Source organism: Chrysoperla carnea, chromosome 2 (assembly GCF_905475395.1).
Source record: "Chrysoperla carnea chromosome 2, inChrCarn1.1, whole genome shotgun sequence".
NCBI classification, from domain to species: domain Eukaryota; kingdom Metazoa; phylum Arthropoda; class Insecta; order Neuroptera; family Chrysopidae; genus Chrysoperla; species Chrysoperla carnea.
This window is the reverse complement of record NC_058338.1, coordinates 30,840,548-30,856,442: the sequence shown is the minus strand read 5'-3', so window position 1 is coordinate 30,856,442 and position 15,895 is coordinate 30,840,548. Positions and strand designations below refer to the sequence as shown.

At 28.3% G+C, this 15,895-nt stretch overlaps 1 protein-coding gene across 1 annotated transcript in view; it reads left to right on the top strand.

Annotated features, from left to right (window-relative positions):
• LOC123292624 (hemicentin-1) overlaps window positions 1–15,895 on the top strand; it is a 963,326-nt gene that overhangs the window by 726,039 nt on the left and 221,392 nt on the right. Inside the window, exon 3 of the mRNA XM_044873338.1 lies at window positions 14,737–14,891. Within this exon, the coding sequence (XP_044729273.1) occupies window positions 14,737–14,891 (155 nt within the window). The remainder of the gene's footprint in view (window positions 1–14,736; window positions 14,892–15,895) is intronic.

Here is a 15,895-nt window from a genome sequence, read left to right as displayed (position 1 = left end):
ACTTCATAGATGTCTTATGAAAAGCAACTAAAAGAATTTTCTAAAATATTCGATTATACAGCCATTAACCTTTCGATTCCTCCCGTCGTTGAAAATCGCACGATGATACAGATGCCATACAGCTTCTCTTCCACCTGAATTCTTCTTCATACGTTTCTTGTACATCGATCCACTAATCGTTTATTTAAGTTTTCCTTAGTTAAAGGCACACATCTACGTAGATTAACTGTAAATAGATAGGCATTTTGCATTTTATATTCGAAAAATTCGTGAAGATGAATAGGAGAAAATTTTTCTGAACAAAATTTTTTCGAACACAAAAAAACGTCGCATAATAATAAATACAACACTACTGATTTTTGAAAAAACCCAAGGTACCTTGGTATTTTGAGGTTGAATCCCTAAAAGATAATAATAAATAGGAGTGACGATAAAGCTAATCATATTCGAGCTGTACTAGTAAATTAGTAGATACCCGTCTCCTTTGCTAGGCTTTTTATAGGTCTAATCATTAAATTAACCTGATTTTTGGATCAAAACCCATCCACCGAGTTTCATCAAATTCCAACACAAAACTTTTTTTTTTAGTTTTTCTTGATTTTTTCAATGGGGTACCCCTTAAAAAAATCGCGAATGTTTTTATCTCCAATTTCGATAAAACTCAGTATATAAGGTAATTTTGACGCAAAAAGTAGCAAAATCGGGTGCATTTGACGACTGGTCGAATAGTTTTTGAGATACGGATCAAATTCGATCCAAATATTGCGATATCTCAGAAACTCTGCATCCAAGTTTCCAAAGTTTCATATAAACTTTCATCTCCAATTTGGACTTCTTAAAGAATGAATTTTATGACGAAAGTAAATCTTATCTCTCAAATTTGAAATCTTATATCCCTCAAATTTGAAATACTAATATTGATTGATACGGATTAAAAACAAGATAGTCAGTCATAGAAACTGTCGAAGAAAGTAAAAACTTAAATTATGGAAAAACTAGCCTTCGGCAGTAGAGCTCGCACTCGTAAATAGCTTTAATAAATACCTATTCACAATTCCTGAATAATAATCAATAATACCTCAATACTATTCAAATAGTTGTTAATAATTCTAGAAAAATATGGTGGCAGCGCAAATAAATACATTTGAATACCAAGATGTAATGTAACATATTATATATATGCGTTTCCACCGTTAACTTCATGGATTTTAAGTTTTTAGTGCTGTGCCCTCAAAAACATTTGGTAGTGGATCGAATTGTGAATCTAAACCATTCTCGCATCCACTGGAACACAAAAAATTTGATTAAAATCGGTCCATCTGTTTAGGAGGAGTTCAATTTCAAAATCATGCGAGTTCTATGATTTTTGTTCACCTAAACAGTGCTCAACGTGCCAAATGAAGTTTTCACTTCAAAAATGCACTATATATATTTTTTGAGCTAAAAAATTGGCCTACACCATTTAAAAATGTAACTTAGTTTAACCTCTAGGATTAGTGATGAAATGTTGGAAAAACAAATAAATTTCTATATTAATTTAGAAAAAAATTTTTATAAGCATGATTGAAACATGAAAATTTAATATTACAAAAATATAACATTGAATACAAAAATATCTTATTAATGTTAGTATTTTCTTGATTTTTTATTTGTATAAATTATGCAAATTTTTATTTAACAAAAACATAATCACAAACGATTCTACCACAAAAATCAATTTTGATATTTCATTCGATTGAATAGCATTACTTTATATTTAAAATAAGATATAATCATAATCATAATCTAAACAGATTTCTAATAATATTTTATATATTTATGTTTAAATTATTCGAACTTAAATTTTTACCTCTATATAAAGGTATCAAAAACGTTTTAAGTCAAACGGTTTTGTATTAAAATCTAAATAAATAAGAATTCAAGCTGACTGATCAACGAACGCCCTTTCAAAAAATCGATAAAAACGAAAAACAAATTTTGTTTGCGAATTTGATGAAACTCGGTGGATGGGGTAATTTTGATCCAAAAAGTATAAAAATCAGGTTAGTTTAATGATTGGATGCAAAGTTTCTGAGATATCGCAATATTTTTGTCGAATTTAGTCCGTACCTCAAAACTATTCGACCAGTCATCAAATGTAACCGATTTTTGTACTTTTTGGGTCAAAATTACCTGATATACTGAGTTTTATCGAAATTGAAGATAAAAACAATTTCTCGATTTTTTGAAATTTTTTGGAGAGTTGTATTGTACCTCTTTGAAAAAATTAAGAAAAACTTAATTAAGGGTATTAACTTAAAGGTATTTAGATGGATTTTAGTCCGTACCTCAAAAACCATTTGGCCAGTCATCAAATGCACCCAATTTTTGTATTTTTTGGGTCAAAAATACCTTTTATACTGAGTTTAATTAAAATTGCAAATAAAAAAAATTGGCAATTTTTTTAAGGGGTACGTACACCTTTGATAAAATCGAGAAAATCGCAAAAAAAATTTTGTTTTGGTATTTGATGAAACTCAGTGGATGGGGTAATTTTGATGCAAAAATAAAAAATCAGGTTAAATAAATGATTGGACCTACAGAAAGTTACAATGTCAGCGAGTATTATGTGCAAGACTTCATTTTCTCCCAAACATCATCAAATTATTTTTACTTAACTAGTGCATTATATAAGATATTTCTATAGCATTTTGTATAGGTTATGATTTACAAATTTATTGGCGGACTAAATGATTGATAAATAATTTTAATATTTAGCTCAGATCTTACATGCCTTCCATAACTGTTTTCATCGCAACACCGTTTTTATGGCACTACGTACCAATACATACAGGTTTTGATGCTTCTGTAACCAGATCCTTTGGTAAATGTTTTAACACTATTGGCTCATTTAGTTGATTACTTATACAATCACACACAACTATAATAATATAGCAAACATTTTTATTACTTTTGATTTGTAAGTAAATTGATATAACAATCAGATTTATACAATTTTCATTTCACAAGTCACAGACTACTCAGACGACAACCATTTCCACTGTATATTATTAAATTGTTTGTTGTTCACATAGAACAATATACAAGTGAATCCACACAAATTACTAGGGTTCTCATTGCTAGAACTGTAAATGATTGTGGAGAAGGCTTGCAAAAAGAAGTGTAGAGATTTTGCATTCACTACGATTTGTAATTACAGATAAACATCAAGGAGGGATGTGTACGAGATTATAAGAGCATTGCTCGAAATATCTGGCTGAGGGCTCACAGCAGTAGCACTACTGTATCGTCAAATGTACCCAGTCTACAAATTATAAGAGAAAACTTTACTGTCAGAATCAACTAAAAAAAGGGCAATATCAACCTTACAAGTTACAAACAATGCGCAACCTAACAAAGAACACTAATAGACTACAAAGCCATGACAAAATTTTTCGGGGGAAATGACCAACCGGGAATCATGTTGAAAAGGATCTCGTCGGCTTTGAGCGGTACAGATCAGTACAGGTGAGATTGTGAATGTCAGACCCCTTGGTGACTCACCCTTCCGCCACAAAATATGTACGGCGTTGCTGGATACTAACTCTGCATAAGTATTTGAAGCTTTCGGAAATTTAAGGAAGATGAAGGATGTTTTTAATTTCCGGTATCGAAGTTGTCGGATTTATTACCAACGCCGCACATTACTGTGGCAGTAATGTGACATCAAAGGGTTTGACATTCATATTCTCACCTGTATCTCGCAAACCTACGCCATGGGGCTAATACTTACTTTTACATATAGGAGCATCTTTTTCAATATGATTCCTGGTGGGTCATTTCCCCGAAAAATTTTAGCATGGGCTTGTAGTCTATAAATTTTCTGTGTCGATTTATATTGCTGGAAACCGACGTCCGCGAATCTCGAAACAATTATTTCTAAATTATCTTAAAGAGGAGTTGAGAATTGGCATCGAGAAAAAAAGTGCTTTCCTAAGAGATGATTGAATTTTAAACGTAAAATAATCTGTGACATAATTCAATTGTAGCATATGCAGTTTGTGGTGAAAATTTCCAAGTAATAGATTTATATTATCAGAAACCCGCATCAACATTTAATAGAAGATTTTGTTACTACATTTTCGCGTGGTGATTTACGATATGATCTAGTTCACTCTTAGAGCCTTAACGAGAAAATAATCAAGTAAAGTTTGCCACCATCGTATACTTAAGTTGTAAACTTTTGAGGTTAACTTGACACAATATAAGCTCTTATTATCAGTAAACAGATTACTCGTTCGTATTTTCGTATTGACCTTTTAACTCAAATGTTTTTTTTTAAAGAGAATCAATTTTTTTAAATTCTTTTTTCAAAATAAATGGACCACCATAAAATAAAAACAAATATATGGTTTACTGGATTTGGTATAACATTATGTTCGTTTTGATCAAAATTGAAATTCTGTGTATATAATAATAATAATAATAATAATAATAACATTCTGATATTGAGACAGATTTTACAAAAGATAATTTTTCAATTGATCGAAAATCTTCTTTATATTAATATTATGTCGTAAAGTGTTTTTATAATCAGGATTTATATTTTTTAGTAATATCGATAAAATAAATATATGGTTGGTCACGTAAAACGTATTCAAAAATATAGAATTGTAAACACAATACATATGACATTTGAATTATGTTCTACAATTTTTAATACAATTTACAGTTTTCTAGAATTGAATCTAACAAAACGATAAAATGGTCTCAATTTATTAAAAGAAATTATCCTTGATTTTTGATGAAGTAATATTGCCATATACAAGTCTAGAAATTCAAAATTTATTGAAAACCAAAACCATTACAATAATCTTCATATGTTACTACGCAGATAATGATATCGTAGATAATGGTGATTGCGAAAGCTAAGGTGAAAGTAAAAAATATCCACGGCCTTGCTCTACAGTTTCGGAAAAAATGAATTTTTCATTTATATTTACCGTTTTTGCTTCGTAATAATAAAAATCATGCCGTTATTCGCGATGTTTCCTGATTAGAATAATTTTATTTATTGTGTATTTTTTTTTTATTTCAATAACTTTATAAAAAGAATCACCATCGTATGAACTCAATTTTTATATAATATTTCGAATAAAATTTTTTTTTCTTTTTTTTTAAGAAAGATTTATTTCTTCATGTTATTTATGACGACAGTATGACATAATTATGTAGAAAACATTTTTTTAAAGGCACATACCACCACTATACCAAATATAAACATAATAAAAATGAAATAAATAAATAAAAAGTAAGTCTCAGAGTAATAAATATATCACAAAACTTCCATTATTATTTTTTTATTAAATAAAGCTACAAGGTTCTCTTACAGACATAAATGCCCAACTAGCAGAATCTTCTGTGATCTAAAGTATATAAAAAACTTATACAACCAATAGTGAAAAATTTCTATAAAGGTAGACTGTCACTCAAAGAACATGCGGTTAATATTTCAGCTTAGGTATCCATGCAAATTCTTAAGAAGAAATCATTGAAAATCGATATAAAATTCATTGCTCTTATGGAGGCATCACAAAAAACGACATATTTCGAAAGTTTTTGATAATTTTCGCTTGGAACGAGTGAAAACAATTTAAAAAAAAAAACTTTTTAATAGAAAGGAACTATAGTAGTTATGACATAGAATAGAGAAAAACCAAGTGTCTCCAAGAGATGTACGAGCAGGGTAGATTTAAGGTTGAAATTATTATAACTATGTTCCTTATCGCATGTTATAGGTCTGATTTGTTTGCTTGTTGAGAGGTAAGAACAAAACAAAAAAACCGACATGTTGGTTACCTAGGAAACCAAAACTTTTTTTCCATCGATTCAGGTTGCCATGAATTTGAGAAAATGCATAAATATTTTATAACTATCAATTTGTATTTTTATCAAAATAACAGAGATAATTTAAAGTAAGTACAATGAAATATTTATAATATGTTATCATTGATCAAACCAAATGTTGCTAATGTACACACATATTGGGTTGACTAGTAAATCAAAAGTATGTCTTTTTTAAACTTATACTACAATTAATTCATACAGTAGAGTAGCTATAAAATAATTTTTATTAAAGAATCAAACAAATATTTGACTTCTAAAATTAATACCTATTTTTAGAAAATTATCTTGTAAATAATAAAGTAATCACTACATTTATAATGTACCAAGGTACGAAAGGAATTTAGTTCCTACCGGGTGCTCCCACGATATTTCTCTTTCTGTTTTTAAATTTTATTTTTAATTTTGATGATTATAACTTCATTCATATAGACGAAAAATTTGAATAAAATTTTTCAATATCTGTCTTGGTTTTCGTAATATTTTATTATCCAAGCCTGATCTTGAACTGAAATTCGATAATACCACAATGGAAGTAAACTGCACTACAAATATATAGTAGCAAAGTAAGTTGGTGTACAGATATAAATAAAGTATATTGTTATTGTTCAAGCTAATAAAGATTTATATGAATATTAATACTGGATTTAAATGTATAATATTTTTTACTTACATTTTTTTATTCATATAATATAATTTATACTACAATTTTAACTAGGATAATAATAATACATGAATAGTGCCTAGATATATAATATGCACACACATAATCAATGCAATAAAAATGAGTCGTGGAGACTAAAACCTTCCAAGAGCTTTTTTATAACTTTCTGTTTTTGTTTTTTATTGTATCTTATTGTATCTATGTTGATAAATTTTAACAAATGTTAATACCCGCCCGCTTCACTGGACTTAAAAGTAAAAACCATCGTTTTACAGCCTCCACCCTCTTTTGATATACACAGTTTTCAATTTTTTAAATTCATTGAGTATATCAAAATAGTTGGCCATAGATCTGCTCCATCTATAATCATAATTTTGAATCAAAAATTAAAGATTTCTGTGAAAATTTAAAAAATGGTAAATGTCAAATTAAATTAAATTTTTTTATTTTATTTAAATATAACTTTATAAATTATAGTTCATGTGTTATTCTGATATATCAGCTATATTATTGTACAGTTTCATTAAAAACCATTCGCTAGTTTTAGCGTGAAAGCGTAACAAACAAACAAACAAACATGCTTACTTTCACATTTATAATATATAGGAATAAGAAATAAATGTAAAAACAATACATAAAAAAGTTACAATATTTACATTTGAGTATAACATTCTTCTAATTAATAGGCGTTGCATTTAATTTCAATGTCAACAGTAGATACCATTTCTCGAATAATTTTTCACATTTTAAACATAAATTCAAAGCTCTAATTGACTATTCATTTTAATAAAATGCGTTTGTTTAATGATTTGACTACCTAACCTAGGTTTTTTTAAATTAATTGAAAATTAATGGTCTACATTTCTAAACGACTATTAACATTCCTATCGAGCTTTTTCAATTTTTGGACACCCTGTACATTCGATATGAAAAGTGAAGAACTGAATATTCATATTTTTGAAAGCAAAGATTTTTATAAAGAATCATTTCTTTTCGTAGACTTTATAAAAAAAAAAGTTTTCAATAAGATTGCTACAAAATTTCAAATTGATTGAATAATTCATCTAACATTTATTTTATCACAGTAGACATTAACATGGAAAGATATCATAAAATTTTTTATTTCGATTTTCAGAGTGAGATCAGTAACTTTCCGACAGTTCTAAAGTTTAAAATAACAAGAACGACAAAATAGATTAACTTCTTTTTTATGTGCATTTTTATAGTCATTATCTGGTAGAACATGCAATTCTTTTAAATAATTATTTTTATAATCGTTGTACAGAATTGTATTTTAAATTTAATTTCGATAATTTGCTTCCAATAGATAATGTTTTTTATTCTAAGGCATCTCTTAATTCCACATCTCTTTACCCATTGAAAAAACTATTTACAAAACTCGTTAAAATGGAAACCGATGAAAATAACATTAGAAATTGGAGACTATCACGTGCTATGAACGTAGTTATTTGTTTGAAAACTTTTTTTAATATGATCATTAACTTTAAACTTTAATATTATTTTATTTACACCAACAAAATTAGTTCAATTGATTTTGCTAATTCGATTTTTCATACAAAATGCATGGTTACTCCTTTATTACACAGTCTATTTCATATATAGTGTGCCAATTTTCAAGGACCTACCCCGTATGATGGTTATCACAGAATATATACAGGATCCTTAGACTTCAAACCAACGAGTATCAATACATTTTCATATTTTCAACATCTATTCAACATTTTAACATCTATTCAATGACGCTTAAACGTGTGTTTGTTTTAACGATCGTGGGACAGAAGCAATTTTGTTTGACATTTGTTTTTATAAACATAATTTCTCAAATCTTCAAATTTAACAGAAAAGGGAAAGGGTTAATGTGAACGTCAATGTGTCATAATTTTTGCTAAAAATTTGATAACACGACAATTCTTTGTGAGCGTTGTTTTTTCACGAAATTAATTGTAGAAATTTTGCATCCTTTGTATATGGTTGTAAACAGAGTTCAGCATTGCATTATTTATTACAGTTTTTTACCCATTCTGTGCTAAGCTGCTTGTACATTATAAAAAATCATATACTGAATCTTTATGCACTACTTATACTTGAGAATTAAAATTCATGTATTAAGAATCAGTATAAGTTTATATAAGGATATAACATGCAACAGTTTTTTCTTTCGAAAATTTTAATAATAACTCAATCTGCCATTTTAGAGTTTTCCAGGCTCAGTTGAATCTCGAGTTTCTGTTTATTATAATTGCCTTATTAGTATTTATATTTCTTTAATTTGCCCCAACAGGAATGCTAGATTAAATTAAACCTTTCCTTTTCCACCCATTATTAAATTCATTAAAAATAAATACAAATATTCAGATCATTTCTGCCTATGAAACTTCTCGTTGAATTTTTGCTATGACTTTAATATGGGAAATAGAAAACTGTTAAGAGGTCGTGGCAGAGATCCAAAAAAAAAACAAAAAGATCTGTTTCCGTCGAAATTTTTGAGTTTCTTACAAACTACCATAATCATTGAGTTCTATTTTCAGCTGAATGACTTAAATCAGAGAAGTATTATCAAAACACTTTTCTGTTTTGAAATTGACTTGCAAGTTGGTGTAGATTGTATACACCAAGTGAATTACTGTCAGCGAGTTGGTATAAGGGCGCATAGAATAGCATTTGGTATGAAAATTACTTCTACAATTATTGCTTTTTCTGTTCAATTAACTTCTCTAACCTCATCAACCAACAGAAGCTCGTGTCCTTTGCTCTATGTTTCGAGCCAGTATCTTGCATTTTTAATGTATTATATGAGCAGGCGAATGCATAAAGCAACTTTAATGCGAGTTCGTCTACAATAAACTATCTACTCGCAAGGACAGCCGCTAGGCATTGTGAGAGCCCAACATTTTGCATGAATACCAAGTCGTTAAATCTTACTGCTACACTCTGTTATATAATTCTTTATTTTAATACGTGTATGTATTATAAACGTATATTACTTGATATAATTATACTAATAAGTCTAACAGTTCGTTCCTGTTACAAGTACTCGTTAAAGTACATGTTTTGCGCTTTCAGTACCAACTTCATCTATGAATTTGTTATATAATCTCCTTCTGACTATAATATATAATAATATACAAGGTTTTTGTTTTTTTTATTCATTTTTTTATATTATTATATTATAATCAATAACCTAAATTGTCCACTGAGCTTCTTTTTCTTAACTTTAGAGTACTTTCTCTATCTTAAATTTTTTCTTTCTGCAACACAAAGCTATAAAGAATAATATTTACTTCTTTATATTTAAAATATATTCAAATAGATTCACCTTAACCTTTTTAATAGTTAGGTTTTTTTTAAATATTTTGTTCGTTCGAAACTAAATCTATCCCTAATTAGTTACTTTTCAATTCATATTATATTAGAATTTCTCATTATCATTCCGCGTCCAAGTCATAAAAAATTGAATTTCTTAAAAGACCAATCAAGAAGAGTTAACAGTTCATCAATCAATTTCACCTTTTAGAATACCATTTTTTTTAGATATGCCTTCTTTACTCGTCAGTTGCTAAACCCCGCCTATAGAGACCTGCAAAAGCTAAAAAGAAAAAAAAAGATTCTCCAGATACAAGCGCAAGGTGATAATCGTCTGAGGCTCCATCATCCGATTCCCGTATAAATAGATGTCAGTGACTTTTTCTTAAAATAATAATTATTATTATAAATCTAGCGTCATTAAAATTATTTTTATTTTTGTTTTGTTTCTGCAATAATATAATATTTGCTGTTTTTTGCATGCAAATCGCATCATTAAAACTTTATACTATTTATATACCTACCTACGTTGCTAATTGTTGGAGGATATGTTAAAGCAAACACTAGTCGGTGTTAAGTATGTTAAAGCAAGAAATGTTTTCTAACGATTGTCAACCTACATCAGTTGAATAGACTCCACGCATATAATATTATTCTGAAGAATCTCCTAAAATTTAGACAAAATGTTGGTATTTTGAAAATCTCATAGTAATGAATGTCATTTAGCGTTGTTTTATTTTTGTTAATAATCTTTCGAAATAATATTTAGGGATCATACATTTGTGATAGTCACCTGATTCTAAGTACATTTTTTATTATTTTGCAAAGTAACGTCGATCCGTTGGATTGATGATATCCAATGGACTGTTCAGATAGCTAGAGCGTGTGAGAGTGCAAATTAGGACGAAACTTTGGTTTGCATGTTCTCCAAAACTATAAAAGATAGAAAATTTGCAGGTAGCTTCAACTAGTGGTCTTGTGAAAGATTCTCCAAAAATGGAAAGAAACTAGAAAATATTTTCCAAAATTTTCTAGTATCCAACCAAATGGTGTCTTTCCTGCCGCCAATTGTATAATTGTGCTCATTTTTATTCTTCTCTAATTTATTAAAAATAATGCAAGCGCTGAAATTAAATAAAGGGTATTTCAGGGTAACTCAGTTAATTGGTTGTTTTTACTTGTTTATGGAAAATTTGCTAAAAAATTGTTCACTCAATTTCGACTAGAGTTTACCTTACTCATGTAGTAAATGTTGCTGAGTTCACCTGGTATAGTATTCATTATGCATAATATTATAATACTAGTGTTGTTTTAAATACCATTGATAACTTACTTAATGTTTTATAACAACTCATGTTATATAATTCTTTGCGTATTTTCATAAACATACCTATATGACGTCACATATCATGTTTTATTTTATAACATAACGTATTTAATTTAATTCATGTGGATAATAAGATTTGGCAAGGCTATAATGTCATTTTATAAAAATAAAATAATTCTAGTTCGGGAGCTCATCGACTATATTTTAAAATAATTCTAGTTCAGGAGCTCATCGACTATATTTTATAATCTTTTTTTGTCTTTGTGTTGCTGCAGAATGCAGCTAAGAAGTGAAAATAATACAATTTGACCAGATCTACCGAAGATTTTAGACATAATTATCGTAACAATTATATTGTACTTTTGAGAATAAATGTTAATAAAACTTGCTTTTCTAAATTTATTTAAATTATATTTTAAATTCTAAGCCATAAACCCATATGGCTCACACAAACAGATATACATGTTCCACCACTTCCACCATTGAGTTTTCTATTTTGAATCATTTTTTTAGTTTTTTTATGATATGGGTTGAAAGTTTTTATGAAATCCGTGAAAGACTGCAAAATTTTCGAACTTTTTTTCAGTTCTTGCATTTCAAAAACTATGAGCTTTTGACATTAGTTGCTACTATCGTTTCGAAAGTATATTAAATTTTAAAACAATTGATTTAAATTCAAAGTCCCGTATGACAAAAAGTTTTTGAGATATGATGCTTATAAAATTTATTTTTTTTGTTTTCAGAAATGTTTAAATTTGAGTTTTGATTTATACAAAAATTTAAATATAAAAGTTGTTCTTTATGAAAAATAAACAATAATTTGAAACAATTTTTCGTAATCATCATTGTTTTCTCGTGAGGGGTAAATTAGAGAAAACGTTTGGTGCCCATTTTCTAAAAAAATATAAAAGATAGGGGAATAAAAATTTCTAGGTAGATACCACTATTAAGCCTTATGAAAATTAAAAAAAAAAAAAAAAACGAAAAAAAAGCTCTAGAAACTATTTACAAAAATTTTCAAAAACTATTACAAATGACGACCGGAAGTCGATGTAAAGCTGCTTTTTTGATATGTTATTTGGGCCTTTTAGGGGAGTATGAAATTTAGTTTTGAAAGCCTTACGTTGCATTTTAATGTACAGTTTGACTGGCTAATAAAGGAAACGGGGTGTGTTTTTTTTTTGTTTTGTTTTTTTAAATTCATTCGTCTAAAGATGTTAATCACAATCAGTTGTAGCAATAGGTACATTTTTCATATTATTTTGTACATATATGAACACAGACATGGTGTATGAAAAGTACAAATAAAACCAATTACAAGTACATATCTCAACTTTATACTATGTATATGTGCAGAGAACATTCGTTGCAAAGACTACCTGTGTCGCTATTTTCTTTCATTTTTACTACCATAATAAAAGACCTATACAAATCTAACAACTTCAAATGATGTTAGAATCGTTTCAGGTGTATTTAGTATTTATCCACTTCATAAGAATTCATTATTAAGAGGGTAAAATTGGAGATGAAAGTTTATATGAAACTCTGTAATTTTGGTGATGAAAGGAAGATGATAGTTTGTATGAAAATTCCTCATTTTTTTAATTACTTAACCGATTAAAAAATTATTTCACCTATAATAAGTTAAAATGTAGAGGTTGTGAGATATCGCAATATCTGGATCGATTTTAGTTCGTATCTCAAAAACTATTCGACCAGTCGTCAAATGCACACGATTTTTGTATTTTTTGGGTCAAAATTACCTTATATATTGAGTTTTATCAAAATTGGAGATACAAAAAATTTCTCGATTTTTTGCAATTTTTTCAAGGGGTACCCCTTTAAAAAAATCGAGAAAAACGGGAAAAAAATTTTTGTTTTGGAATTTGATGAAACTCGGTGGATGGGGTAATTTTGATCCAAAAAGTATAAAAATCAGGTTAATTTAATGATTGGATGCAGAGTTTCTGAGATATCGCCATATTTGGATGAATTTTAGTCCGTATCTCAAAAACTATTAGGCCAGTCATCAAATGCACCCGATTTTAGCACTTTTTGGGTCAAAATTATCTTATTTACTGATTTTTCTCAAAATTTGAGATACAAAAAATTTCTCGATATTCTGCAATTTTTTCAAGAAGTGTACGTACCCCTTTGAAAATCGAGAAAAACGCCAAAAAAAGTTTTGTTTTGGAATTTGATGAAATTCGGTGGATGGGGTAATTTTGATCCAAAAAGTATAAAAATCAGGTTCATTTAATGTTTGGACCTATAGAAAATTTAAAAAAATTCGAGTTCTCCCCCAAAAAATTAAAATCCATAAAATGGTGGATAAGTGTAATAGCTTGATAGTCTAAAGGGGAAATTTCCCAGGAAAGCGGGCGGGTATCTGCTAATGTCAACGTATTTGTTTAAAGAAAAATGATACTTGAATCACTTTTGACATTTAAGCGGTTCGACTACCTCTCGAATTCCAAACTAATACGTGTACTTTCTTGTGTCAATTTAGTGTAATTTACTGGAGGGGGGAGGGGATTAAGAAACGGCTATTTTACTTGTGTTAAAGTTTTATGGCATTTATAAGAAAAATAAACAATTATTTTATTATGCTAAGGAAAAGATAAAATATTTATGATTAGTCTAAAGTATTTATGACTTGTTTTACACACACACCTTCGATAATCCAGTGGCCAAAAAACATATTGTAAGTGTATTGAAAATAACCAACCCATAATAAATAAGACATGATTATTTTAAATAATATGACGACTTAAGTTATTTATTTTCAATTTAATAGAATTTTTAGTTTCAAATGTACCTATTAAACCAATAACTAGACACTATTAAAAAATAATGAGCTAGACCGATCGATTGCTTTAGCAATCCTCTTGTGTAGCATTAAATACTTAAAACCACAATAAAAAATCGAAATAAAATAAAGCAAAACAAAGAAAGATAAATGAACCATAAACGAACAACATACAGTTTATTCGCAAAAGTAAATTAAAGTAAATCCAACACAAAATATTTTCTTTTACAATAATAATAAAAATTCCAAGCGAACTTATTTGAGAGCCGCTGCTTGTAATAAGATTATATGTTATAAATGGGAAGTTCTTTATAATTTATGATAGGGCGGGTTATGATTATTATTGCTCTTTACCCTACCTTAAAATGCATACAGACTAGTATGCGCAGTAAAAGACGAATTTTGGAGGTCCAAGAAAGAATAATATAAATATTACAGGAGTGATGTGATGTATTTGTATACCTAGTAAATAAAAAAAATAAAAACGTTATTTTTAACAACGTTCTATAATAACTGTATGCGTTTTTTCAAATGAAGTAAAATAAAAAACCATATCTACCTATAAATATATGAAAAAAAGAATCAAATTCAAGAAAAGTCATTATTTTCATGCATTAACATTATATTCTGTATGCTAAGAGTACCTACTACCATAACTATATTATATTTGTATTCTTTTATTTCTCGTTTTTATTATTTTTTTTCATAACTTTATTAATTTTGTTTCAGAATGGAAGTGCAGTACGTGCCTGGTAGTACAGAGTCACATTTACAAATTCGTGCTCTTGAATTAACTGACGAGGCTGTGTATAAATGTGAAATCACTTATATGGAAGTTCGTGAAAATTGTGATGTTGTACAATTTGTTAATTTAACTACACTTGGTAAGTAAATAAAATTTCATTCATGTAATTTTTTACAAACAATTTACTTGATTTTAAAAATGTATAAAAGAATTATTTTATGTCTCAAGTTTGGTTTTTTTTTTAAATTAATTTCATTTTCCATTAAAAATGTGTTTGCGTACGAGGATGTGTACTGCTTTTATCGGAATTCTGTAGTACCTGTCTATAATTTGTTCATTATAATGTAACATTAGCAATGTCTATGGGATAATAATAAATAATCAGCTTTGTATCGAAAAATTCAGAAATAAGGATATTACGATATTATTAGAGACGATGATGGCGGAACGAAATCATAATTAAAAATCCCAATATTTTTGGGTTCTTTTCGCGAATTTGTATAACAATTTTGTATCTTGGAAATTTTGTATGAAGTTAACATTAAATATGCATTAACATGCGTACTTTCTTACGGCCATAGATGTAGCAATAAACTGCCACCTATAGAATTGCCCTCCCTGCGACAGTCAAATTCTTCAAACTGTGAATCAACTCTTCTCAAGTTGTTGGATCATATCACCTCATGGAAAATTTGAATCAAGCCGAAAATTGTAATATTCCTATACGAGAATGAAAATTGCAAAAAACTTATCGGCTTACCGTCGTAGTCCTTGTTTTTAAGAAGAAAAAAAACTCTGTCCAGACTGTAACTATTATTTGTAAGTAATATGGCCTAATTACCCATCGAATGTGGCATAAATATTAGTTTTGACTATTCATCCTTCTCATGGATAGAAATCTCTAAAACCACTATATAGCCGTTAAGAATATGATTCATCTTGCAGTCAATGGCGTTATATATTTTCCCATTAAAACATAAGTCAGAAACTTTATATATCCTCATTTTTATGAAACCGGGAAATCTAAAATAAAAAAAGCTTATGAAATGAATAACTCTAAATAAAATATTGTAAATAAAAATTTGAAATGTGGCACAAAAAAGATTATGTTTGAAATATTCAATAATTTAAAGTCATGAAGCA